The 27,217-nt window shown below is 38.5% G+C and overlaps 2 protein-coding genes across 7 annotated transcripts; one reads left to right on the plus strand and one right to left on the minus strand.

The window, feature by feature from the left end:
* Window positions 1-1,125: 1,125 nt before the first annotated feature.
* On the plus strand, window positions 1,126-2,798 carry LOC128861726 (protein phosphatase 1 regulatory subunit 7). The gene is made up of 2 exons (XM_054100073.1): window positions 1,126-1,239; window positions 1,293-2,798. Exon 2 carries the CDS (start codon window positions 1,295-1,297, stop codon window positions 2,312-2,314), a length of 1,020 nt encoding a protein of 339 aa, XP_053956048.1. The 5' UTR covers window positions 1,126-1,239; window positions 1,293-1,294; the 3' UTR covers window positions 2,315-2,798.
* Window positions 2,799-10,810: 8,012 nt separating this feature from the next.
* Window positions 10,811-24,541, minus strand: LOC128859910 (WD repeat domain phosphoinositide-interacting protein 2). 6 transcript variants are annotated; one of them, XM_054097052.1, is made up of 8 exons: window positions 24,396-24,541; window positions 24,273-24,327; window positions 19,092-19,245; window positions 18,850-19,021; window positions 18,179-18,765; window positions 17,696-17,854; window positions 11,963-12,090; window positions 10,811-11,610 (listed from the first exon to the last, which is right to left on the minus strand). In XM_054097052.1, the coding sequence occupies exons 3-8, from the start codon at window positions 19,160-19,162 to the stop codon at window positions 11,468-11,470; spliced, it is 1,260 nt and encodes a 419-aa protein (XP_053953027.1). In that variant the 5' UTR covers window positions 19,163-19,245; window positions 24,273-24,327; window positions 24,396-24,541; the 3' UTR covers window positions 10,811-11,467. The 6 variants fall into 6 exon arrangements, with proteins under 6 accessions (XP_053953027.1, XP_053953026.1, XP_053953031.1 ...); XM_054097051.1 differs by having other exon boundaries at window positions 24,273-24,541; XM_054097056.1 differs by having other exon boundaries at window positions 17,696-17,839; window positions 24,273-24,539.
* Between the last annotated feature and the right edge of the window lie 2,676 nt (window positions 24,542-27,217).

Below are 27,217 nucleotides of genomic sequence, written 5' to 3' on the forward strand. Positions count from 1 at the left end.
CAGATTTGTGCTAAGCGCGTATTGCGATTCTCTTTATTTGAAAATTGGTATAAGTCTATAATTGGTATAAGTCTATAATACCAACCGTGTTAAAACTTTTAAGAGGAAGTTAAAAAATACCAGGATACCGAAAGTCGAAATTCACAATATTAGCTTCAATTTGATATATTTGCACTATAATGCATATACAAAGCTTTTCCAAAAATGTCATATAATTGGATTGAGTCTATTTTTGCAGCACGGTAGCAGGCCGCTTAAGCTTTAGTTCCATGAAAATATACAACAGAAGGCATATTAGGTCTTAGGCTGATGATGGTTATATTTTTGAATTCTCGCCAAGGTCACCTCCGTAGAAGAATAGCGTAGCCAAAGTAGCGTGTGCCCATTTTAAACGTACTGTAAACTGGTGTGCTCTTTGACAAAAGCTAAATTAAAAAGTAATGCACATTTTTTCCTTTTTTCGATTTTTCTGCCTCCCATTATTAAAACTCAAAAAAGTGAGGGACAAATTTTAGAAAATAGTCACGTATAGCTACTCTTATTGTCAACGTGCGCGGGTATATAAAGTTCGGAATGGACCGAGTTTATCTTTCCTTTCTTGTTCATTAATATAATTACTTATTGACAGTTAATTTGTAACAAAAAAATTTTTTTTTGCACCTAAATGTTTTAAGTGCGGTACGATCAGCGAAAAAACCTTTATCGGTCCCATAAAAACTTCACTTTTCCTTGTTTTCACCGTTCCCTTAAGTCCTCTCGCCTAGAGTTGCGATCTGTCCCAAGAGCGGTCCTAAGTTTTGGAAAAAATATGAAAGTAACAAACTAAACTCTCGACCATTCAATCTGATTGCGGGTGCAAGGGTGTCTTAATTTCCACCAAGCAACACATATCTTTAAGTACTGTGGACTCGTCATTTGCGTGCAACATTTTTATCCAGATCCCGATCATTGACTATAGGATCTGTTAACGTCTAGAAAGTGACGTCACGGTCAGAAATGTTTTTTTTTTTTTTTTCCTCGTACGTGATCTTGTAGTGTTGGGTCATGATTATTAATAGTAATTCCAACAAATTTTCATTTAAGCGAACACACCTATTCTACAGCAAAATATATGTCAAAATCAAACTAATGTTTAGAATTACTAAAAGTTAACTTTGTATAGTTGCGGATGTTTCATTATCTTTGATAGCTTCCACATTGGTCATCATTCGCATTAACGGGATTATAAAAGTGAACTAGGTATTTAATTCGGTTTATTTTTCCACTTAAAATTATTTAACAAATTGTTTCAGATATGTCTGACCAAAATTTAGCACCAAACGAAAAGGAGTATGTAATTGCACAAACGTCTGATACATCGAACGGGACAGCATCAAAGAGTCCATCAATAGGACCGTCTATTCAGTCAGAGATTATTGAAACACCTCTACCTTCTATTGAAGATGTGGTTCTTATCGATCCAGATTGCTTGGAATTAGACCTGAATCACCATCGTATTGATAAGCTTGAAAATTTCGAGCCACTAACACGCGTGGAGCGAATTTGTCTTCGATGGAATCTTATAAAGAAAATAGAAAATCTCTCCACTTTGACAACACTCTTGGAATTAGAACTGTATGATAATCAAATCACAAAAATTGAAAATCTTGAAGCGCTGGTTAATCTTGAAGAGTTAGATTTGAGCTTCAATCGCATAATGAAAATTGAAAATTTGGACCAGTTAATTAAATTGGAAAAACTGTATTTATGTGCGAACAAGATTCCAGTTATAGAAAACTTAAGCATGCTGAGTAATTTGACTATGTTAGAATTGGGTGATAACAAAATTCGTAAAATCCAAAATATTGAAATGCTCACAAATCTTCGAAAGCTCTATCTTGGCAGGAATAAGATCGTAAAAATTGAAAATCTGGACACCTTGGTCAATTTGGAGTGCTTAAGTCTGCAAGCGAATCGCATAGTTAAAATAGAAAATTTGGAGAAATTAGTTAATTTAACTGAACTTTATTTATCTGAGAATGGTATTGAGACGATTGAGAATTTGGATGAGAATAGAAAACTCGAAACGTTGGATGTTGCCAAAAATAGATTAAAATCTATTAACAACATTGGGTATTTGAAAGAATTGGAAGAGTTGTGGATGAATGATAATGAGGTTTCAGACTGGAATAATGTTGAAATTCTTAAAGAAAACAAACAACTTAAAACTGTTTACTTGGAACACAATCCTGTTGCCGAAGATAAGATGTATCGCTTCAAATTACGCTCCATTTTACCATGGCTTGAGAAGATAGACGCCACCCTTTGTCGATAAAAATTAACTTATGGTAATGAAATATGTATGTATGTACATAATGTTTGTTTGCTGCAAGACTGTTATGACTCAAATTAGGTTCTCATGTAGATATATATTTTTTATCTTATGGCAAATTAATAAAGTTATGCAATATACACCTAATTATTAGGTAATTTTCATAACAAGCCATACAAAGGAAGTTGGATCATTTCGGCTTATTGATTTATGATGGTCTTGCTTCAAATAAACTATATGTAGTTTTTTAAATATGGTCTTATGCAAAAAGCATAAAATTTCTGAATTGTTTTCATTTGTAATAATTAAAGAAAAAACATTGTGACTTTACCATGTGGATGTGTATGTTCGTGACAGAGTTTCAGACAGAGCGGTTACACACATACATACACAGGTGCATTTATGAAATAAATTACTTGCTATATCAAATACATAAATATTTGTTAAGCTATAATTAACATTTTAATAAAACGAATTTCACAATGTACTACAATAGAACTTGATTCATTTTTAGCTTAAAGTTGTTAGTAAAAACCAAGTATTGTGTTGTAAATTTACGTCGATTAATTGCATCGCGCCGTGGTGGAAGAGTGTTTTCAAAATCAAAATTCTATTATAACGTTTTGTCTCCATAAAAAATGAATTGTCATTTTAAAGGAAAAACTAAGCTTTCAATTGACCCGGATTTATATTCGGCCAAAGACTTGTACCACGACAGCATTCCCCGTACACGTATTGGGAATGTTTATGCTGCTACAACAACCATAATTAAAAAAAACGAAATTTTATTACCAAAAAAGTTAATTTTTTTATTATTGGAAAGTTCAGGATAAATCTAATAAACATAGTTATTTGGTTTCCTTTTATACCGAGAATTATTTGATTAGCAACCTGAAAATCCCTTCCTCGTGCTTGAACCTTGGCGTGGTGGTTGGGCCTGCGCGCATCTGCGAAGGGCAGATTCCCGGAGAGTCAGACGCTCGTACCCAGGATTCAGGGGCGGTGGTCATGTTACTAAAACCCCAATTGTTCAAATGGCAACTTCAGGTCTGGACAATTGGCAAGCTATTGGGGTGAAACAACCTATCCTAAGACAGGCTAAAATAAGTAGCCATTCTGAAAGTAATCTGTCAGGTCGAACAGCAGTTGGCAACATGGTCTACACCACGGACAAAGAGGTAAGGCAAGGCTGAATCTGAAGAAGGCTTTCAATGTAGTCATCCACTCCACGCGACTAGATGGCATTATAAAGTCGAAACTCCCGTCAGGGATAAAGAGGTGATCCGCGATAAGGTTCACTAGACAGGGCTGGTTTACTGGGGCGGCAGCCCTTGGTCGGGAAAAACCCGACTCATTCCGGTAACGTAGAACCGGCTTCCATGGGAATGAAATTATAGATTCCTTGAAATGAAAAAGCGAGAAAGGCTGATGAGGTAATCGTAGACTTTGATTGTTAAAACAAAACAACAACAACGCACAGGCCATCGATGTCATTGCTCGAAGCCAGGGGACGGGACGGAGACCAGGGAGACTCTCTCTGCTTCGATATATAGAAGATGAAAAGCAAAAGTGAAAGGGCACCAACCTGCCACCTAACAGGGCATTGTCTGATTGGAAGGCATGCCAGTAGACTGGGAGCGCCCTATAACGACTATTACAGAAGCGGTAACAACATTGAAGAAGAAGACACTATAGAACACTTTCTATGCGGGTGCAAGGCTCTGGATAAAAGAAGGTTCAATATTTTAAGAAAAAGTTCCCTGAATAACTTGGCAGAAGTAGCCAATATGAAAATAACTAGTCTTGTTAGATATATTTAAGCCACAGGCCAATGAGGAAAATGTAGAGTGAGGAGCCGGTTCCCATGGCAGCCGGTTCTACGTTACCGGAATGACTCGGGTTTTTCCCGATCAAGGGCTGCCGCCCCAGTACACTAGCCCTGTCTAGTGTATCGTATATCACCCCACCCCTTACGTCACAGGAGCAAACTCCCGCAGCTAACCTGCTCCAAATACTTCTCCTCAGGGCTGGAGTCGAATCCAACCCTGGGCCAGAGGTATTCTACTGCTGCGTCTGCCATCAACGGCTCCACCCGAACTCCACCTCGGTTAGGTGCAATAAGTGCAACGGGTGGAGCCACCTTAAGACCTGCTCAGGCCTTAAGTCGCACAGGGAGTGGTCCACACGGTATGTGGCCACGTGTTGCTCCCGCCAACAGGCGTCTGATGCCTCCACGGCTACCACACCCCCTGATAGGCCGGCACTACCAACCGCCACCACAACCCACACCTCCACGGTGAGGAGCCTATCGGAGCAACACAACTCCCCTCTAACCCCTCCTATCCCTTCCTGCTCCAACCCCAGTGCGGGGACAAACCAGCAGCTCCTGGTCCCCCGTACAGTCTGTTCCGTGTGTCAGACCGTAATACCTCGGAATCTGGTATCAGTCCAGTGCAATTCCTGCAATGGCTGGTGCCATTTTCGGAGATGTTCCGGCCTGCGCACCACCCGTGAGTGGACAACTGCCTACGTTGCCCCCTGCTGCAGAGCTCTGCACCCACTACCTCCCCCGGAGGAGCGGCCGCCCACCACCATCAGGCCGCAACAACCACAGTGGATTGCACAGCAGGTCCAACGTAGACAACCCCACGCGTCCCTCACCCCCCGGATTACACTGACCTCACCGAGAAGCTTCAAGCTTCTCCAGTTTAACTGCAACGGACTTACGAGTAAGGCCGACGAGATAGTCGACTTTATGAACCGGCACAGTATCAAGATAGCTGCGGTCCAAGAAACAAAGCTGCACGCTAGGTCATCTCTGATCACCAGGGATGGCTATAACGTGCACAGACACGATCGCGAGCGAGACAACGGTGGTGGCCTAGCGTTTATAGTCCACCACACTGTGCAGTATCGTCTTATCGATGAAGGAATCGACCCCAGGGACAGCACCTTAGAATGTCAAGGCATAGCTGTCCGGTCAGGCGATTCCGAGCTCGAAATTTTTAATATATACATACCCCCTGTCACCTGCTGCCCGGCAGGATATCACCCTGATATAGGTGCGCTCATCAGAGGTGAAAACCGATTGGTTGTAGGTGACTTCAATGCGCATCACGATCTTTGGCATTCAAGCCTGCCAAATGATCGTAGGGGACAGCAATTGGCAGAGCAGATAGACGACTCGACATTCAGCACAGTGAACGACGACGCCCCCACCAGGGTAGTGGGCAATTGTAGCAGCTCGCCTGACCTAACAATAGCTAGCGCGGGTCTGATAAATAGCATAACGTGGCGACCTATGCTATCGCTTGCATCAGACCACTTGCCCATTATCGTCTCGATCGAGAGACCTGCCGATTTCGTTTCCGCGAATCACCGGTCCTATTTTAACTTTATAAAAGCTAATTGGGCCGGCTTCACGGAATTCACCGAGGACACCTTCGCCGCTCTTCCCATCCCCACTGATGTGCGCGTCGGCGAACGCGCATTCCGCAAGGTGCTCACAGCTGCTGCGGCTCGCTTCATCCCAGCTGGATGTTATAAGGACATCCGTCCCCACTTCCCAGCAGAAGCAGCCAGTTTAGCAAACGAGCGTGACCACCTACGCCAGGCCGATCCCGGGGATCCCCGCATAAGGGATCTCAATTTGGAGATCCGGCAACTGGTAAATCAACATAAGCGGACTAAATGGGTTGAGCACCTGAAGACTTGTAACCTCACCTCCGGAGTGAGTAAGCTCTGGTCCACCGTTAGGTCCCTGTCGAACCCGACGAAACACAATGACAAGGTGGCTATCACCTTCAACGGTTGTACTTCGTCGGACCCGAAGAGATGCGCGAGCTATTTTAGCCGGCTGTTTACACTGCATCCTCCGGGCGACAGAACGAAACGTCGTGTTACCAGAAAGCTGCACAAACTGACGAACGACAGTGCGCCACTTACTTTCTCCGGTGATGAGGTTCAGGGGGCCATCAACAAGTCGAAATCATCGAAAGCCATTGGCCCTGACGGACTTAACGCGCTGATGCTGAAGCATCTGGGACCCCTGGGAGTAGGATACCTCACAAGGGTCTTCAATCTGTCTCTGGCCACTCTCATCATCCCTGACAAGTGGAAAGCAGGGAGAGTGGTCCCACTATTGAAACCTGGGAAACCCGCCAACCAAGGGGAGTCTTATCGGCCGATAACTCTCCTTTCCCCAGCAGTGAAGACACTTGAAGCCCTCCTACTCCCACTCTTCACGACCCACCTGGCCCCAGCCCCACATCAGCACGGATTCCGACGAGTGCACAGCACCACCACGGCACTCACCGCCATAAACGCCCAGATAAATCGCGGGCTTAACCAAAACCGCCCCTGCGAGAGGACTGTCCTAGTAGCGTTGGACCTAAAGAAGGCTTTCGATACAGTCAGCCATTCCACGCTACTAGATGATATTTATCAGTCGACACTCCCGCCAGGGCTGAAGAGGTGGTCCGCGAACTACCTGAGCGGTCGGCACTCGTCAGTGATTTTTCGAGATCAAATGTCAAAGCAGAGGAAGATTAAGCAAGGCGTACCGCAGGGTGGTGTCCTTTCACCCTTGCTTTTTAACTTCTACATCTCGAAGCTCCCCCAACCACCAGCGGGAGTTTCCCTGATCTCATACGCTGACGACTGCACGATAATGGCGTCGGGCAATGACATCGATGGCCTGTGTTCCAAAGTGAACAACTACCTCACCGACCTTTCTCGCTTTTTCACTGCGAGGAATCTCCAACTTTCCCCCACTAAGTCCACGGCGACCCTTTTCACCACCTGGACAAAGGAGGTCAAGCTGTCCCTTAAGGTAAAAGTCGACGACACACCAATTCCGACTGTGAATAACCCCAAAATTTTGGGTGTAACCTTTGACAGCTTGCTCTCCTTCTCTGCGCACACAACCGCAATTGCCACTAAAGTCCAAAATCGCAACAAGGTCCTCAAATCGCTGGCCGGTAGCACTTGGGGCAAGGACAAAGAACTGTTGCTTTCGACATTTAAGGCAATTGGCCGGCCGGTTCTAAACTATGCTGCGCCTGTCTGGTCGCCTGGTACTAGTGATTCGCAGTGGACAAAGCTTCAGACATGTCAGAATACCGCCATTCGGACAGCGACCGGGTGCCTCCTGATGTCACCCATACAACACCTGCACAACGAGGCACAAATGCTCCCAGTCGCGGAGCACAACAAATTGCTCAGCAAGCAGTTCCTGCTGGGGTGTTACCGCAGGTTTCACCCCTGCAGACACCTGCTTGAGCCTGAGCCGCCTCCCAGGCACGTCAGGAGACACCTCCTCGACTACGCTGACGAACTCCAGGACAAAACTGACCGAGACCTACTGGACCGGACAGTATTCAGACAGTCAATAAACGACATTCACCGGGAGTCCGTTACCACCTTCATGAACTCCCGTCCCGTGAATGCCGTAATCGGAGTCCAACCACCACCCATTGCAGATGAAGAGCTCCAGCTTCCCCGTGAGACTCGTGTAACATTGGCACAATTGCGTTCTGGATATTGTAGCAGGTTAAACTCCTACTTATCCAGAATTGACCCCGACATACCAAATACATGTCCGGCATGTGAAGGTACCCCGCACGACACTAACCACCTCTTCACATGCCCCCTTAATCAGACTCATCTAACCCCCCTCTCCCTCTGGACCCAACCCGTCGAAACAGCATGTTTCCTGGGCCTACCCCTAGATGAGCTAGACGAAGACGACAGATGATATACCTACACTGACAGGGCTAACTATGCTGTTAAAACAACAACAACAACAACTATTACAGAAGCGGTAACAACATTGAAGAAGAAGACACTATAGAACACTTTCTATGCGGGTGCAAGGCTCTGGATAGAAGAAGGTTCAATATTTTAAGAAAAAGTTCCCTGAATAACTTGGCAGAAGTAGCCAATATGAAAATAACTAGTCTTGTTAGATATATTTAAGCCACAGGCCAATGAGGAAAATGTAGAGTGAGGAGCGGGGACAGTCCTGGTGATATCACAATGGGCCTACAGCAGGCCTAGGTGTGTCAACCGACAACCAATATGCCTACCTACTTACTACCTAGCTTTGCTCTCGAAAAATTATTGACGAGTGCCGACCACTCAAATAATTCGCAGATCACCTGATATACAATGCTTTTCGACTACTATATATCGAAGCTCCTCCAGCTACCAGAGGGAGTCTCCCTGGTCTCATACGCTGGCGATTGCGCGATAATGGCGTCGAGCAATGACATCGATGGCCTGTGCGCCAAAGTCTCAGATTACCTCACCAGTCTTTCTCGCTTTTTACTGCGAGGAATCTACAACTTTCACTCACCAAGTCCACATCAACCCTCTTTACCACCTGGACAAAGGAGGTCAAACTACAGCTTAAGGTTAAAAACGACTATAATAGTATTATCAATTTTATAATGTTCGTATTAATGTAATAACTTTCTATAATTTTGTTTTATGCCCACATTTCTACTGTCTGTATGACAAGCTTAAGTGTCTTAAGAAACTATGCTACGACGGTCATCTTAATACCCATTTTATTTACTAACCTAATTTTGAAATCCTTTGAAATTTATTAAAATTTATGAATCGAATGCGAATACCAAAGTTACTACACACCCAGCTATATACATATAGGCTGTACAAGAGGAATGGTAATGGGTCCAGGCTTTTTTGCAGCAAAAATGGAAAATATACGCATTTGATATGCCTTAAAAAGTCAAAAATGTGCAACAAAAATGAACAAAACATGCAAAAAACTTCTCACATTTGTTTTGCTCTTTTAATTTTAATTTACATTTTTGTTTTACATTTGCTTCGCCGCGTCGAACTTTCTCAGGGAGCAGAGAACAACATTTTTTTTGTTTTGCAACGACGTTGTTGTTGTTTGTATAGACGCATTTGGTATTGTTGGAATACTTGTTTGTTTGTTTATCTGCATTTTAGACTTAATTTCATTGAATATACAAATAAAAGCTATGAAAAAAAAACAAATTTGTTTCTCGGGTCCAGCGTACTATAGTCGACTAAGGAACACAGTTTTAGTAATATAAAATCCATCCATATCCCTTTTTTGTGCACTTTTTATATGGAGCCGTTTACTCTTTCTTCCTACTCTGTATACGAGCAAAGCCTTCGTTGGTCACCTTTATAATTCGACATGATGATTTGCCTACCCTCTTGTTTTCATACTTTTTACTCTACAAAAACAAGAGACCCAATGGAGTGGAAATGAGGAGCCAGTACTGGCATATAAAATATTATTTGCTCGAGATTGTGACTCTATGTTATTAATTTCTCAATGCTTTAATATCGGCTAATCGAGATTCTAAAGAATTGAAAGCTACTGCTTTCTTGCCTTCAATATTGAAAAGGCATTAGTGATTCAAGTATTTATTAAAATTACCAAAACACTGATGAAAATGTAATTAAATATGCATTTTAGACAAAATGTGTAAAAATATGCAAACAAATTGATTCCATTTTAACACAAAACGCTTGGTTCACATAAATAATTAATCTTTGTGTTTCCATGGCTTACAAAAAAAAAAATATATTGTAAATAAGCAGAAAAATCCGCAGTATACAACTTTTCATTACGAAGTAGTCATGGAAGAGGAAAAGTAAGTTTTTATTTAATGAATACTACTTTGAGGTTTTATGTTATTTAAACGGAAAATTAAATTCAAATAGAACAAAAAGTAACAGGAAAAGTAAGTTTTTATTTAATGAATACTACTTTGAGGTTTTATGTTATTTAAACGGAAAATTAAATTCAAATAGAACAAAAAGTAACAGGGCCGCAACCCAGATATACTCCACTTGTATCAACTTTTCCAATTCTCGTATTGCTTCTAATATGCGCTTATTATTATGGTGTTGGGCTCTTCCACCGATGTACATATGTACATATGTACCAAGTTTCGAACTTTGTGCAAGATTAAAAAAATTCAGTAAATTTTCATGAAGTGTTTACACTTTTTAGCAAGAATTAATAGAATTTGGAATAAAATTGTGCTAGTTTTAAGTGGCTCAAACATCGCGTTGATTTTTGATAATTTTTTTTCTTGTTGACGGTGTTATGAATTTTCTTCCATATAACGAATACTCAAATTTGATGAAAATGTGTTGTTTTTAAATTTTGCACAAAATTTTATAAAAAAATAAAATAGAAAATAAATAGTCAAAACTTTGCAATATGTCACGTTTCGATTATTGTGAGCACAGGTGTATATACAACATAATTGACACCTTCATCTTGGCATAACAGTGCGGGGTGGATAAATAATTAATAATAATTTTGTAAAGGAATTATGTGAAAGTGGTCTCGTAAGAGTTGTCTTCCTTATTTGGTGTTGGAAATTTCCATTGGAATCTCAATGTTTGCATTACATTCGCCCACACCCTTAACAATTTTTCTGTAAGAGGTTTCCCCTATAGGTGAAATATTAAATAAAAAACACTATATTCTATTTAATATTTGTTTAATTTTTTTTTTATTTAAATAAACTAAAACATGATTTCTTACATCTAAAACTAATTTTTTTTATTTGTTCTTCTCTTGCCGATACTTTGAAGTTTCACATTTATTATTGCAAATGCAAACATTATTTATGTTAATAAAAATGAAAATAAACACAGACATACATATATTTATATGCAACAGAAAAACAAATAATATTGATAAAAAAACATTTTCTATAAAGAAATTGTATTCAGTTTTAAATCTATTATGTAGGCATTATTCTCAATTGGTTTTACTTACCTGCACCCCCCTCCCGCCCTTTTAAACTAGTTTCCAATCTCAAATTTAAAATAGGTAATCAATTATTAACATCTAAGAAGTAAAAACCTAAGAAGTAAACACTAACGACATCTGAAATCAATACCAGCACTAGATACATTTTTTACATAAAATGGAAATAAATGTTTGGAAATTGTAAATTATATAAAATTGTGTGCACTGCCCTAAGTATATACAAGGAAAAACTGCATCACATTGCGACAAAAAAAAACCATTCGAATTTCCTTAATATTTTTTGTTAAAAACTTCGTTCATTGACAGACTTATATAGGTTATGAAGTTCATGGTGGTAACAGCGAATATTTAAACGTGCGACATATCTAAGTCAGTGTTGCCTTTTCTTCGCCTTTTACTGCAGAAGCATAAGTTGCCCCACCGGCTGTATTCTGTTTAGATGTATCTTCTTCAGTCGCACGTTCAGTAACTACTGCACCAGTACCTCCCAGCGGTTGCGGTGAATCAACTGTAATGGAAAAATTTACCCAGCTTAAAAATATTTGTAGCGATACTGTTGAAAACACCCAAACCTCTAATAAGTTTACCCAGCACATCTTAGATATTCTCATTCGCAACAAAAACAAATTTGCAGTGATTTAAAGTCGAATCGATTTCATAAAAATAACGAAAACAACGCTGGGTAAGCTTACAAGGGATTTGTGAGTTTATTTGAGTATCCCACATTTTCCTAATTAAAAAATTAAGATATGAGATCAAGTGCATTGATAAATAATATGAAGCCTTTTTATATGCATGATAAAATGATCGCAAGCAGTGAAGTTGTGGAATGTGTGTATGTAAGTACTAATAATGCCTGCCTTTAATATCCATTGCATAGGAGTCATCAAGGCGTATATCATGCTTTTTAATAAGCTGGCATTCAGCTCCTTCAATTGAGGGAATGGAGTACACATACAAGTAACCGTCTTGTGAAGCCACCAAAAGTCTGCAAAAAAGAAGGTAAATACTTTGAAAATATGTATAAATAATTTCAATATTATGTGTGTAAATATGTATTTAAACATACGTAATTTCAAAACAGTGATGGCCAAAAGTTTCGTATAGGCGAGAAAATCTCATACATTGAACAAATTTGTCTATTTATGTGGATATGTTTTTTTCGCACACCTACATTTTTCATTAAAATCAAGACAAGAGGTTTACTACCTGTACGACCTAAACAACTTTGGTAGTCATCTTGTAACACAAAAGCAAAACAATAGGAGCAGGCAATAGTTACCGACTACTCAAATTTTTTGTTTGTAGATTTTGGTGAGTATGCAACTTTATTTTCCTATGCTTACCTGTTGAAAATAATTTCTTATAAATACTTATACTTGTTGTCAAGAAGACATTTTACACTAAAAAAATCTTTTACTGTTCTTTGTTTGCTCCATTCAGTTGTGAGTTATAGGATGTTAGCAAAGGGAGTCAACAAAGAGAAGAAGTTTGCCTTTGATAAAGGCGAAAATGCAAGAAAGGCCGTTGAAATTGTGAATGATTATGTGCCCATACTGTAACAGCTAAATACGTGCCATTTTGGTTTCGTCGATTCCGTTCAGGCATTTTTGATGTTAATGACCGGCGTGTTAGTAGTCGTAGCATCGCCCAGGAGTTAAAGATCGATCATACAATAACAGTTTTAACAAAACATTTGCGTAAATATTTTTCGTAAAAATAATGGATTTCTTTTTCCCCAAACTAATAAATATCATTTGCATATATTATATAAAGGGTTTTCCAATAACAGGTGTTATTTTGAATAGGATTGCGCTAACGCGAGATGATTAACAATTTTTTATGGCCGGAATTGGATGGTATTGATCTGGACAACGTTTATTTTCAACAAACGTGCCACACTAGCAATGAAACCATTGATATTTTATGGGAAAAGTTTCCGGACCGTGTTATCTCTCGAAGAGGTGATACCAATTGGCCACCGAGATTTTGTGATTTAACACCTTGTGACTTTTTTCTTTGGGGCCACGTGACAGAAAAGGTCTACGCCAACAGCCCAGGGTCGATTCAAGACCTCCAAGATGGAATTCGTGAGGCTATTGAGGACATAGGGCAGCCACTTTCGGTTATGGTAAATTTCATAAAAAGGATATTGTCCTGTAAGCGGGGTCGTGGTGGTCATTTGTCTGATGTTATTTTCCACTATTAACGGCATACCTTCCTTTTTATAATGAAATAAACATCCGATCATTTATATTAAAAAATAGCATTTTTCTGTGAATATCAAAATAACACCTCTTATTGGAAACCCCTATATTTCAAAACTTTGTACTTAAGATAGATAAATAAATTCTGATTTCGTTGAATACTTTGTTCATTTGCAAAAAAAACCTATAAAAACAAAACTAAACTTCTAATAACTGGCAAGTAAGTACAGCGTCATTTGCCTCGAAAAAGAGGGTCTTCTTTTAGTTCCACATTTGGTTTTTGTTGTCCAAAAGTGGCGCCAAAAGTGAAAGAAGCAAGCATCGCTAACAGCTGAACGTATGAGCGGGGAGCAGACCGCGTTAGCTTCGTTATTCATGTGGGTTATTTAGTCGCCATGTCGCAGTGGACGGGTGAATAACCTGCGTCCGCAATCGAAGCGTATTTCAAGGTCAATGATTCGTGAGCAATTACTCGTCGTAGATTTTCTTTCCGTTATAAAATTTGACGTTTGCGTGATGCTCCAAGTGAAGATTTGATTCATTCATGGATGCGAAGGTTCCATCCAACAAATTCGGTGGCAAACAGCACACGGCCGGGGCCCGACCGAACATCGAGAACAAATGAAAATATTCAACTCGGGGCTGCAAGTTCCCCAAGAGAGCGACTCACTTGGGACTCCCTAAAACTTTTGCACATGAAATATTCAGAAAGTTTTTAAACTTCACCCCTTCAAAATCCAAATCGTGCAAGCGTTTGCTTCCGAAGGCATACAGTAACTCAGCGTTTTTACAGCGTTATGCGAAAGACTTTAAAGAAGAAACTTAGAAGAAAACAGAATCTTACGTTTTCAGCCACCATCTTGTATTTACAATCTTTAGAGCTCTTTGGAAATTTACTACCACCTCAAGGAGAGTTGATATTGAATTTTAAACATCAAGATCGCATTTAAGTCCATGCTTGAATCGTTTTATTCTTAGGCAAAGTTATCAAGTAATTTGTAATCTAGTATTGAAAATTTAAGCTTAGTTACTTACTAAGTATTACTGTAAACCAATAAAAATTGTATAACATAAACTGAAATAAATTAAATGAAATGAAACATGTAAATGGAGAGCATTTACTGATATCGAGGGGCGCTTAGTGATATATTTTGACCTCAGCCGAATGGAATGGGTTGACAGCGAGGTGCAAAGTTCATAAGGTAAATTAATCTAAGTTATCGACCGCCGTAGCCGAATGGGTTGGTGCGTGACTACCATTCGGAATTCACATAGGTTCGAATCTCGGTGAAACATCAAAATTAAGAAAAAGTTTTTTCTAATAGCGGTCGCCCCTCTTCAGACAATGGCAAACCTCCGTATGTATTTCTGCCATGAAAAAGCTCCTCATAAAAATATCTGCCGCTCGGAGTCGGCTTGAAACTGTAGGTCCCTTCATTTGTGGAACAACATCAAGACGCACGCCACAAATAGGAGGAGGAGCTCGGCCAAACACCCAAAAAGGGTGTACGCGCCAATTACATATATTATATATACTCGTATATCGACAGCTCTATTGAAAAATGGTTATATTTTAGAGCTTCCGAAATAAAAAAAATATGGCTAACATGCCAAAATTACAACATTAAACATTCTATTGGCGACGCCTTTTTATTACAACATTTCTTGAAAACAAAGCAGTCATGGAGCATTAAGTTAAAATGTTTAATCTGACCAAATGTTTCCGTACAGAATATTTAAATAATGTTATTTTCCATAACTATTGATACCAGATTCTCACTTCAGGGATGGAATTCATACATTGGAATTTTGGTGGAACAAGTGTATTGACGTATGGACTATACTAAATAATAAAGTGTACTTCAAACCATAAAATTGTGTTTTTCTTAGCGAACCGTAAAACTTGTTGAACAACCTTATCTATATCTATATTTACTTCTAATCCATTATGATCTTTATTTATTTATTTATAATAGCAGTATGCATAAGTGCACCAGTATAAAAATGTATTAGACGTTGTAAGAAATACGTGCTGCTCTTTGGAAATAAACTATAATAATTTGAAATTTGTTTGTTACTCGTAATTATCATTAAAAATAATACAGTGGTGGGGATAATTATGAACTCAAAGCAATTTTTTCTGTACTTAGTAATATCAATAATATTTATAAGATCAACCTTTAAAATTGATCACAGCAAGTAATCGACAAGGAACACTTTGAACGAGGTTCTTAAGAGTGTCAGTAGGAATTTCTTTTTACGCGCTTGTTATCATTTTCTTAAGTTCATCGACTATTTCAATAGTCATACGGGTAGCTATGAAGCTAGCTTTGAATCACTCTATTCTGGAGTTTGCCGTATGAATAGGCTTTTGTCCTGCTGGAATATAAATTATTCATCTTCGGAAAGGGTTTGGAAAGAAAAAGTGTGTCTTGATAAGCCTGATTATCCATTCTACCAGATACAAAAGCAATTTCGATCTGAACTCATTTTGGAATGATGCCCAGACCATGACAGATCCTCCTGCTTGAACTATTTTTGACATTGTCTTCTTCGCTTTCCGAAAATCGGGCCAGTACTAACTATATTCATCAGGATCATCTAGTATGAGTTTTTTGATTAATGAAAAGATACAGAAAAGACGCGGAATGGAATTGGATGAAATCGAAAAACAAAGATTTTAGACTTTGTAAACTGTGGAAAAACACAAAGAAAAAACACTTGCGAAGTCAAAAAATAACAAAACGTGCTTTGCTTGGATAAATGTCTGCCACTGCAGCTTTTCATCACCAAGACTCCGTTTCAATAACCATCTTCAAAAAATGTAATGCTAACAAAACAGTGAATAAGTTTAAATCATTTTACTTAAATTAAATTAGTAGCATTCCAAAGCATCATGTCACAAATATATATATATATATATATTTGTGGTGTGTGTCTTGATGTTGTTCCACAAATTGAGGGACCTACAGTTTCAAGCCGACTCCGAACGGTAGATATTTTTTTTATGAGAAGCTTTTTCATGGCAGAAATACACTCGGAGGTTTGCCACTGCCTGTCGAGGGGTGACCGCTATTAGAAAAATATTTTTCTTAATTAATTTTGGTGTTTCACCGAGATTCGAACCAACGTTTTCTGTGTGAATTCCTAATGGTAATCACGCACCAACCCATTCGGCTACGGCGGCCGCCTAACTTGTAACAAATAAATACAAATAAATTTGTTGTTTTGCTTAAATAACGAAAAAATGAAATTGTAATTTTTAATAGTTCCCTAATTAGCGAAACTATTATTTGCAGGCATACTTCTTATTTGCAGTAGGTTATAAAAAATGTATACCTCTACATGCTTTAAAAGTAAAAAATCGATGTCTATAATTATTGGCAACACTGCTACTAAAAGTGTGTGTGGCTTTGAAAATAAGGAAAATATATGATGTTATATATCATATCAAATATCTAAGGGAGATATTTGTGCCGAGGTAACAAGGCAAAGACGAACTTCACTAACCATGGACTGAGCAACTTACGCCCACCAATACTTTGCAATCAACCCGAGCAGAAAGAGGCCAGTCTACCACCCAAACATACCTCTCCGTGCGGTAAGACCCTGCACTAGTATGCGGCTTGGCCATACAGTTTTAGCCTATCATATCTATTACAACGCTCCTTGAGCGACGCCTAGACACATCCTAATGTGCTAAACATTACGTACACGTCGACAAGAGATTTTGAAACGCGCTGACGTTATCGAGATGCTGAAAAGCCCACCGTTACAATTACAATACAATTTACAATTAATATAAAACTTTTTAACTGATCTGCTCAGATGAATTTGGCACAATCGCTTAAAGCAATCCATAAATTTCTTCCCATAAGTTGTAAGAAACAGCCGAAGGCTTCCGTCGCCAGCGCTGCGAGTCATATTGTCTTTGTGTGATATTTACTTTATTGTACAAAAAAAATTAAAAAAAGGAGATATTGCCTGAAAAAAATTGTTCTCGAATGACCTTAAATGCAGTTTTTAATGACACACTGACAGATTCAAAATAATAAGGAGAAATAATATGTGATCGTTAGATGACATTAAATTTTAAACAATTTAATGTATAATTCCTTTTTGTGCAATAAATTTAAACATTTTCATATTCATAAAGTCGAATTGTCAGGTTTGTGAGATTTGCCCATGTGCTTATTTCTCATTTCGTTTTGCAACAGAAAAATTAAATAAAAATTAACAAATTTTTATAAATAATGTGGTTTGCACATACATATGTTTGTGTAATCTAACTTAGGTTAAAATTTGTATCCCTTAAAGTATTGCAACATTTACTTATAATTTCATTTTTAAAAATATTAGTACAAATAGTTTAATTATAAAGCATACCTTAGCTGTTTTTGTATTGTTGTAATCGCACACATACGTCGAATACCAGGTTCGGGCAATGTTACCGACGTAAATGCACGTCCTTGGCTGAATACATCCGTTACTTGTGTGGGCAGATAACTAGTCACAGTTTTGCTGAGATACCTAAAAAGGGAGTAACTGAGAGTATGAGAGAGTAGACATGGGGTAAAGCGACGACAAACGGTTGGATAATGATGGCAATATATGAAAGGTGGCGAGGGTTTCGAAATAGGGTGTTATGTAATGGTTGATATTGGAGTTGGGTGGTGTGTTGAAAACAGGTGTGGATGTTGAGAACGGGTGATGTGCAAATTTGAAGAAGAAAAAGAAACATAAAACAGATGAATATGTATGTTTTAGAAATATAAAAACAGCAGGAAATAAAAATTAGAAGGGAAACAGAAATTGCTACTCTCAAAACAAAGAAGAAAAAAGAACATGTTATATAAAATGACAACGAACCCCATCCAGTCGTCTGGCGATTGCTTAGATTCGGTCTGTTCAGCAGCCGATCGATCCAAACGGAAAATATGTACCGTTTCAGTATTTGAACTAGAAACTAAGTATCCAGAGCACGTACTAAATGAAAGTGACGCAATAGCAACACAACGCTTAAGACCACGGCGCAATTCAAACAGTTTTGTTCCATCAAGTGACGAAAACACTCGAATTACAGTACCACGCTCGCTAGCAGTGGCGATCTCAGTACCAGACTGGCTAAAAGCCAGTGCTGCTAATGGTGAATCGTGAGCAGGTATCATCGTTTTGGCATGCAAATTTATAGCATCGAAAATCTGTACTTCTCCAGACGTAACGCTTCCCGGGTAAGCCAAATAACAGTGCTCTGATGATGAAGAGAGCGCACAAAGACCGTTTAAATTGCATGGAGTGTCACGTATCGTATGCACTACTTTCATATCCTGGATATTATGAATGTAAAGACTCTCTTCCAAGCAGACAATCACTCGTTCTCGATTCAATTTAACAGCTAATATGGTGTTTGAATATGAATAATTACAAATTTCGTTCTGTTTCTTAAAGTGGCAAATCTACAAATTAGAAAGAAAATAATTATTTTTACTAAATATTTCGATTGCAAAAGGACTAATTTGTACCAAATATTATTTATTTACCTTCAATTTCCTCGGAGAGCGTTGAGAGACAATAGCAACCAGCGAACTTTCGAAAAGACGCTCGATGAGGAATATCTCATCCGTGTGGCAGCTGTATAATTTATCCAAAGTTAAATCAACCGAGCTGAGACTGTATAAATTATAGCCAGATCTTGTAGCTACTGCCAAAGATCTACAAATACGAGTATATACACATTAATATTTGTATATATTTAATGGAAATATAAGCAATTTTTACTTACGTGACATTTTGATTAAAATTCACAAATACTTCGCCCCCCTCAATGTCGGGACGCCCCAATAGATTCATCATTATCGTACGTAAAAAAATAGGTTATGATGGTCTTGAATTCCGAAAGCAATCAATCCTGGACTTTATCCGAGTTAATTAGACAACTGCAAAAATAATATCAATAAGTCAATAAGACAATAATTAAAAGGCAGTTTTGAGGATAGGTTTGTCATTTTTATATCGATATATAGTATGTATATTTTTATATTATATTTAATTAATGCCATCATCCCAAGAGAAAAATTCTGAGATCTGGTTTTAAAGTTCTTTGTGATCATGACTGGACAAAAAGGCTTTCAAGTCAGGTGAGATGATCTTTTATTGATTAATTTTTTTTAAGATAGAAATTCATTCAGCTGCCGCTGCGGATTATAATTTCTAGGAGCATCTGTTAATGTTTTTAGTGTTTCATTTCTTGCAATCAAGATATATTTTCAATTTGGTGGTTTGGACAGCTGATAAAGCGTATTTATTGAGTATATGCTTGACACTGAGATTCCTTGAGCCGCATGTATTTTGTATGTACATTTTGTCAGTATTTTTTATACACGTAGAGTGGATAAGTGTTCAGAGCAGTATTTTTTTGAACCTACTCTACAGCCGCTGAGCTAGACTATCGGATGATCAGCTCCTGGTGTGTGAATTACTCACATTTTCACTTCTGCAATCAATGCTGGATCGTAATGATTACTTTTGGAATTGTAATTAGAAATCAATTGCTTGCGTTCACAGGAAAGGAATTAATTACTTCTTCAGAATTTCCACGATAGCCGGTTTTATTTTAACGGTGCGACTCGGATTTATATCCCCACATTACAACATTTTTAGAAAGAAGAAATTTCTAAGGTAATGTTTTTAAGAGAATTTTTTGTATAATAATTTTTTTTTCAATTAATTAAATTAAAAAGCAAATTTTTTTGCTTCCAATTTTATTTACGACTCCTAAGTAATTTAAAAGTAATCCAACTTTAATACATAAATTTCATGACTGATGAATTGAAATCGCTTTCTTCAATTTCTTGGTCGAATGGAACTGCCAGTGGTTGACTGGTAAGAGCAGAAATTCAGAAAAATTAGAGCAGAAAAATTTAGAATTGTTCACAGAGCTCCTAACCACCGTTATTTATTGGAGCTCTATTGTTTTCTAAATTTTCCTATTGTTTTGAAATATGTTTCTTGCTCTCTGGTCTCGTTCATACAAACAATTTTCCATAGTGGTCTTTTCCAGCTTTAGTGGCAAAAAAAAAAATATTACATTTCCCTACCTGAAGCAAAACAAAAAAAACGGTACACCAAAGAGTTTTGCCTTTGACCTGTATTATCTCTAAAACCATTTACACTTTAAAATTGCCATCAAAAGTAACTAAAAAGATGTTTTATTAAGTAGAAACAATTTATTTTCATGTAAAACAAAAAAATTTTTTCACTTGCGCTGACAACACTTTATTTATTATAAGACCTTGCAGCGAAATAGTAGAAAAAAGCTTTTGAAATTATTTCTAAGAAATTGAAAAAATAATCAACTCCTTTTCTGAGGACTGAAGGAATTGATGCCAATAACAATTACTGAGGAATGTACTTATAATTGTAATACAATTGCATTTACATTTCTACATGAATAACACATGCGAGCCTAAATTTTCCTCCAGTGTAAGGCGTGATAGAGTAGCCAATCACAGGGCATCCCCACAGTGATCGGCGCTGTTTTGAATTTCCACCATACATTATGGGGCTCCTTCAACACCAACACTTGAGGTGAGGCACTTCTTGATTTTAGATTACCATATAATTAAGTTTTGAGCAGCAGTCGAAATACGCCCACTTTTGTCACATCTAACAGAGATGAGCTTCGATATCACACTAGGCTTAAGTAGTATCACTGGCGTGTTTCCGTTTCTGATCATCTCTATATTTGAATAAAACTCTATATAAGAACTCCAACCCTCACTCCACAAGCACACTTCTGTCTGCACACTCAGCCTACCATTAAGAATTCATGAAGCGAACCGCTCTAAGACAAAGCCTGTTTCTCTCAGTGATCTTGACTCATCGCCTAAAGCGGTAAACTTTGTTATCAAAATATATAAGTCTGTTCTTAAAACATCGTGCAATTAAGCAAAAAGAAACGTATCTTGGCCAACTTGTAAGAATGCCCTCAAAATATTCAAAAAATCCGTCAGAAAGACCTAAAAAGAAACCTGGAAATACTTCTAGATGGCATCTTTCCCGCTGAGTTATAAGCAGCCTTCTAAGTCCCCTTCATACATATGCCTATAAGGCTTGCGTCAGCCTTTACCTCATACCGAGAGGGTAGTCTATCAGAAGAGAGTTTTCATGAGCACCTCATGTGATGCCTATATTTAGGCCTATACGCCTCAACTCCTCTTTTTACAAAATTTTGGATCGATTATTGGACGTTCACGTACGACAACAAATTGAATCTCAGCACAGATCCTCTAAAGGTCAATCCGTTTGCATAGCTTTACATGAAATTGTAGACAAAACATTCGCCTTGATATGGTCACATCATATTAAAATTCCTTATTTTTTCTTCTCTTTTTAATATTATTGTTCTTGTATGTAAGAAATAGTTTTATCCTCAATTATGTAAATAAATATATTTGTATTACTTTGTCTTAAAAATGCTGTTCTCTCAATTACCTTATTAATCATACAACTGTTTATGAGAACTCGTAAACTATCAGGAATTTTGAAGGAATCAGTTGATTGGCTGATGTAACCGTGGTCATGACAGCGATTAGATTACGAAAAAACTTCTTCGTCGTCGGGGATTCGGCAGCAGAACTCTACTCGTTTATTTCACACGCATTCTTATGCTTGTCTAGTCAATGTTCAGACGGTAACGAAGTAACACGAACGGAGACTGTGTTGATTTTTCATGTGTAACTCTCAAACAATCTCAGTGTTTTCGCAAACACACCGCCGTCATGACCCCCCTTTACATCAGCCAATCAACTGAATCCTGAGAACTGGTTAACGGTATGATGTTATCCATACCTTCTGAATACTTTCCACCATGTGTTTCATGGAAATTGTGCTGAAACTGTAACTCGTTTGTTTACGTATATCTAAGGGTGTGTATGTATGTATATCTAAATTTTAAACGTCGGCAGCCAATCCGGTGCCTTTTATATTTTGCGCCAACACTACATGTGATGTGCTGTAATTCGATATTTTTATTGAAACGTTTGGTGTTTTTTAGCATAAACTTGCATATAACGTTTTCACTTACGAAATTTATTTGTTCTTTTTCCAGTGAGTTCAAAAATTCATCTGGGCCCAAAAGATGGGATTAGCTTGTACGATGATTTATTACGAATTTGGTCGTGGATTGTCGAAACAAGAGTGCATCGACCAACTTACTTCGACTTTTGCGTTGAAGCAACTACTTAGCAACTGTGAAACGCTGGTACAACGTGTTCCATCGCGGCCGTCGATTCTTGCAGGATGCGCTTCGTGAAGGCCCTCGAAAAACGGTTGTTCCGCCAGAAGCAATCGAGGATGTATAAGATAAATACATCTTTCGGCACTAGTGGGGCCAGCGTACCTTCAATATTGCATGAACATTCAGTCATCAAGAAGATTTGTTCTCGATGCATACCGGATAATTTGACAATTGCCCAAAAAAGGACTAGAGCCGATTAGTATAAAGAAATTCAACCAGGGTAGTTCAAAGCACGTCTATGGATCTATGCCGACAGATCGCAACTGTACTACTAGAGAAGTTTAAAACAGTCAATTCTGTTATCCGCCTTACACCCCCTAATTTGGCACCTTATGATTTCTTTCTGTTCTCAAACATCAAAAATAAAATGCAGCAGTTTATATTCATATATACCTATATATAATGTAGTTTTTATTGTATAGATAAATATGTATATAATTGGCGCTTACTCCCTTTTTGCGTGTTTGGCCGAGGCGTACTGCTTGATGCTGTTCCACAAATGGAGGGACCAACAGTTTTAAGCCGACTCCGAGCGGCAGATATTTTTATGAGAAGCTTTTTCATGGCAGAAATGCACTCGGAGATTTGCCATTGCCCGCCGGCGGTGGAGGTTCGAACCAACGAACGAATTCCGAATGGTAGTTACGCAACAGTGGCAGCAACAACAGTTTTTGATCAGATATAAATCCGGGTGGTTCGGTTAACATATCGCGGGAACGACTGTTGTTGTTCGCGTTATGTGCATTAGCCAAGCAACTTTGGTTGTACTCGTGTCTTGGTTTAGACAACGCATCAAATGAGTACATAGTGCTCCATAACCACAAGACATAACTTAGTGTTTTCAGTGAGCACATAGCGCTCCATAACCACAAGCAATAGTTTGTTCTCAATGAGGACATAGTGCTCCACAACCACAAACTATAATTTATATATATAACAATATGGCCACTGTACAGACTTAATTTTTAGCGTGCCTATTGAAAAACCCTTTACATATAAAATATTAATAAAAAAAAATGGCTACGAATAAAATAATTTTACTCTTTTTTGGCGGCATGAAAATATTATTTTCCATATGTAGAAAAGATTCACTGACGAAATCCTATCAAGATTCCACAAACCACGATAATAGGTAATATTACCTAGGAAGATTATACACTACAGTCCTTCCAATGACAGTATTATCCACTAACGCAGTATTTCTGCATAATTAATGTTACAGTAAACGAGATCTTTTGCGCTTTGAATTTATGCTATTGAATTTTATCACTTAAGGTACCTTAAAATATGTTTTCATATTTGCATTTATAATAAAATGTGTTAATATTATTTTTTTCGAATGAATAACTGTTGCAAATAAAAGGGTTGCACATGTAATGGAATATTTTATTAAAACACAATGACAAAGAATTACTTAATTCCGTGTCCATGGTATATGTATACCGATATAGCTCTTTTGCACATAATTGTTGACTTCTGTATTCCTTATTATTGCAGTATTCCATATTGTACTGTTAGGCACAATTTTTTTTCTATTTATGCGACAAAAAACATAATAGTCAAACAAATAAACATATATGTATTGAGAAAAGTTTGTTGACTGATAAAGATAAATTACTTAAGAAATATTTTGCAAAGGAAACAAAGCAAACGATTTGTACTTACTTTTCCTGCTTTTATTTCCAGGTAGATATGTTCTCTTGCAGGTTTTTGCACTTTTCTAAGTATAATCAAACACAATTTTGGTTTTCAATATAATTGTAAAGCAATAATTTGTTAATAACCTACTTGGTCAAGTGTTTTCAGTCGTCACAGTTGTTTTGATGATCTTTGTCATTTGTATGTATAGCTTGGTGTTTTGCTTTTCGATACTCATATACTCTTTGTTACACTGGTTTGCGCTGGTGGAATCTATTACCAAAAAGAGTAGCCAAGCGCTTATGTGGTATGAACTTTTAGTTATGGCTCGTTGTCACTATCGATTTTCGACTACACTGTCGATTTGATCAATGCAAACCTTGGCAGTTTATCAGTAAAAGTACGTTCACATATGTATTGATTACCAATAAATCCACACAATTAATCTATCCGTTCACATATGTCAGATTACCTGCAAAATTGGCAATCAGCTTTTCTTCATCGAAATTATTTTGGTGGAATATTTCGGTGTTTTTGGTTTGTTTCAATATTACTAACATTATGAAGAAAATACAAGGAGAAGGAATAGCTAATTTAGTTACGCAATTATGCAAACAGATGAAGGAAATCCGTAAACGAAGCTTACTGAGATTTCAAAAAATTATGGCAGCAATACGCATGCGAAATTCGATATTATCTTTTATAATAAGTAATAAGATAACAGACGTTTGTGGATACACGCTTTTTTCTGTTATATGAATGCATAATTAATAACACCTAACAAACATTTTATTAGAATTATGTCTACAAACCTTTTTTCTTTGCCGGCATCCATTTTTTTTATATACCTATTACACAGATACCACAGGGTTGTATGTGAAAAAGTATAGTTTATATCTAGGATTATTTTATAATCTAAGATTTTGAGAGGGAAATTTTGTGTGGGAAATCTCGCTTTGTAATAACGGATTGAGAGTTAAGCACGAAAAATAGAGCATCTACTTATATGTGAACGTATTATAAGACTAGTTTCGGTAACGCAAAACTGTAACTTCGTTGCCGTCTGTAGTGCGCCTAGGAACTCGTTTCAGTCGTACGAGCTCTGTTGTAGCAGCAGCTTACTAGTCACTTGTCCTCTTCGTCTAACTCATATAGCGGTAGACCCAAAAAGCGTGCATTGTCTCGCTATCTGCTGTTGCCATCAAGACCAATTCATGCTTGGCCTCCCATATCAGTAGACGTAGCAAAGAAGTGAGAGCCAAGATGTCTCAATCTTAGCCACGCTTGAGCAGGGCAGCTGAATCCACCTCATCATCCATACAGCTGATGCAAAAAGGACTTGAGCTACTTCCAAGTCTCCCAGCATGCATACCTCGTAGATAGTGTCCTATGAGAACACCCACGAAATTTGAGATCTGAGTTTTTGTCAACCTGAGAAAATTCCCCGAACGCCAACCAACCACACGTATCCACAATGACTTTGCGATCTTACAAGCTTGTATACTTACCCCGCGCTCTCTGAGTTGGTGCGAAGCCCATCTTTCCAGGAACAGACCACAGTTGGTTAAAGAGATCGCAATCCTTTCCCTACGCGGGAAAATCACATCATAGATCCCTTGTCTGGTCAGCTCGCTCTCTTCACAATGCCGCTATGACCAGGAACCTAGACGAGCCTTATGTAAAAAAATTCGGATTCAATCAAAAGTGAATACTTCTCCGCCAAGCCTTCTTTCCAACGTCGAACCATCCATGAACAGGTTCACCAGGCTCTGTCTCCAAGTGTATCCCCCTGTCCACTCCTCCCTTGGTGGAATGTGAGGGTAAAATGTTCCGCTTGGACTAAATGAGGGTGTACATTGATCCGTCGACGGAGGGAGGAACCCAAAGTTTCTAAGGATACTTGAGTATCCATAAGTGAGGTCGAGCATACGCGCCTATTGCGGTACATGCAGCGGTAGTTTTGCTTGCGATGTGTACAGATACCATATTTAACGTTGCGTTAACCGCTAGAGTAGGAGTTGTTCGAAGCTTCCCGCCCAACTGATTCCAGGGAGTGCAGTCCTTTGAACTCTCTCCAGCTTCTTCACCGATGTCGTCCTCTCCAGTGAGTTCCACCAAACTATGCGCCCATATAATGGTAATGGTATTATAGAGGCAAAACACAAATCTAGGCGAGAGGCCCCATCTTTTGCAAATAAGGCCCTTGCATCCATACAAGGCGATTATTGCCTTCTTTATTATCTCCTCAATGTCGGGCACCCACGTAAGCATCAACGGAGCGTCCCTACCGAGGGGAGTTGAGTTCTGGATATTTTATATTTTCTTATAGAAAGAGCGGGCATTAAGCACCCTGCAATCGGATATTCAGTATAACAGTGTGGATGAAGCCAGAGTGTGGTCGAGCACCTCTTCCATGTCTGCAGTAATAAAAGTTGGATCCTGCTGCCTATTCAAATATATCCTCGTATAAAATCAAAAAGAGACTTACCTCTCGCTTTGATGTTAGAACTTTCCCAGCAGGTCTGTGGGAATTCGCGGCAGTGCCTTTGATAACGCCGAATTTTCTGCGTCTCGCTTTAGCCATAACTTTCCAGCAGGGCCCTCCACATTCACCGTCACAATGTCTTCATTACTGAAATTAGGCAAAAGAATGACCCGATGCTTATGACGAACGGCGGTAATAGGTGGACGTCACTAACACTGCCACCCTCCTATGTGACTTATTCTACTTCCATGTCCACAAGAACTTACTCTACTGCGGGCCTTTCTTCTACCACTGCCTCCAGACGTGCAGGAGCATCCCCTTTGTCATCGGTTTGGTAGACCTTAAGAGCTACCCTCTCGAAACCATAAGTGATGACCCCCTTTTGTTTCAGCGATGGGACTAGGAGACTATGAATTCAGCAGAATCAGCGCTTGCCTCAGTCTTCTCCACCTTAACCACCCTCCAGTTGGGCGTGGGAAGTTTCGGA

Source organism: Anastrepha ludens, chromosome 4 (assembly GCF_028408465.1).
Source record: "Anastrepha ludens isolate Willacy chromosome 4, idAnaLude1.1, whole genome shotgun sequence".
Taxonomy (NCBI): Eukaryota; Metazoa; Arthropoda; class Insecta; order Diptera; family Tephritidae; genus Anastrepha; species Anastrepha ludens.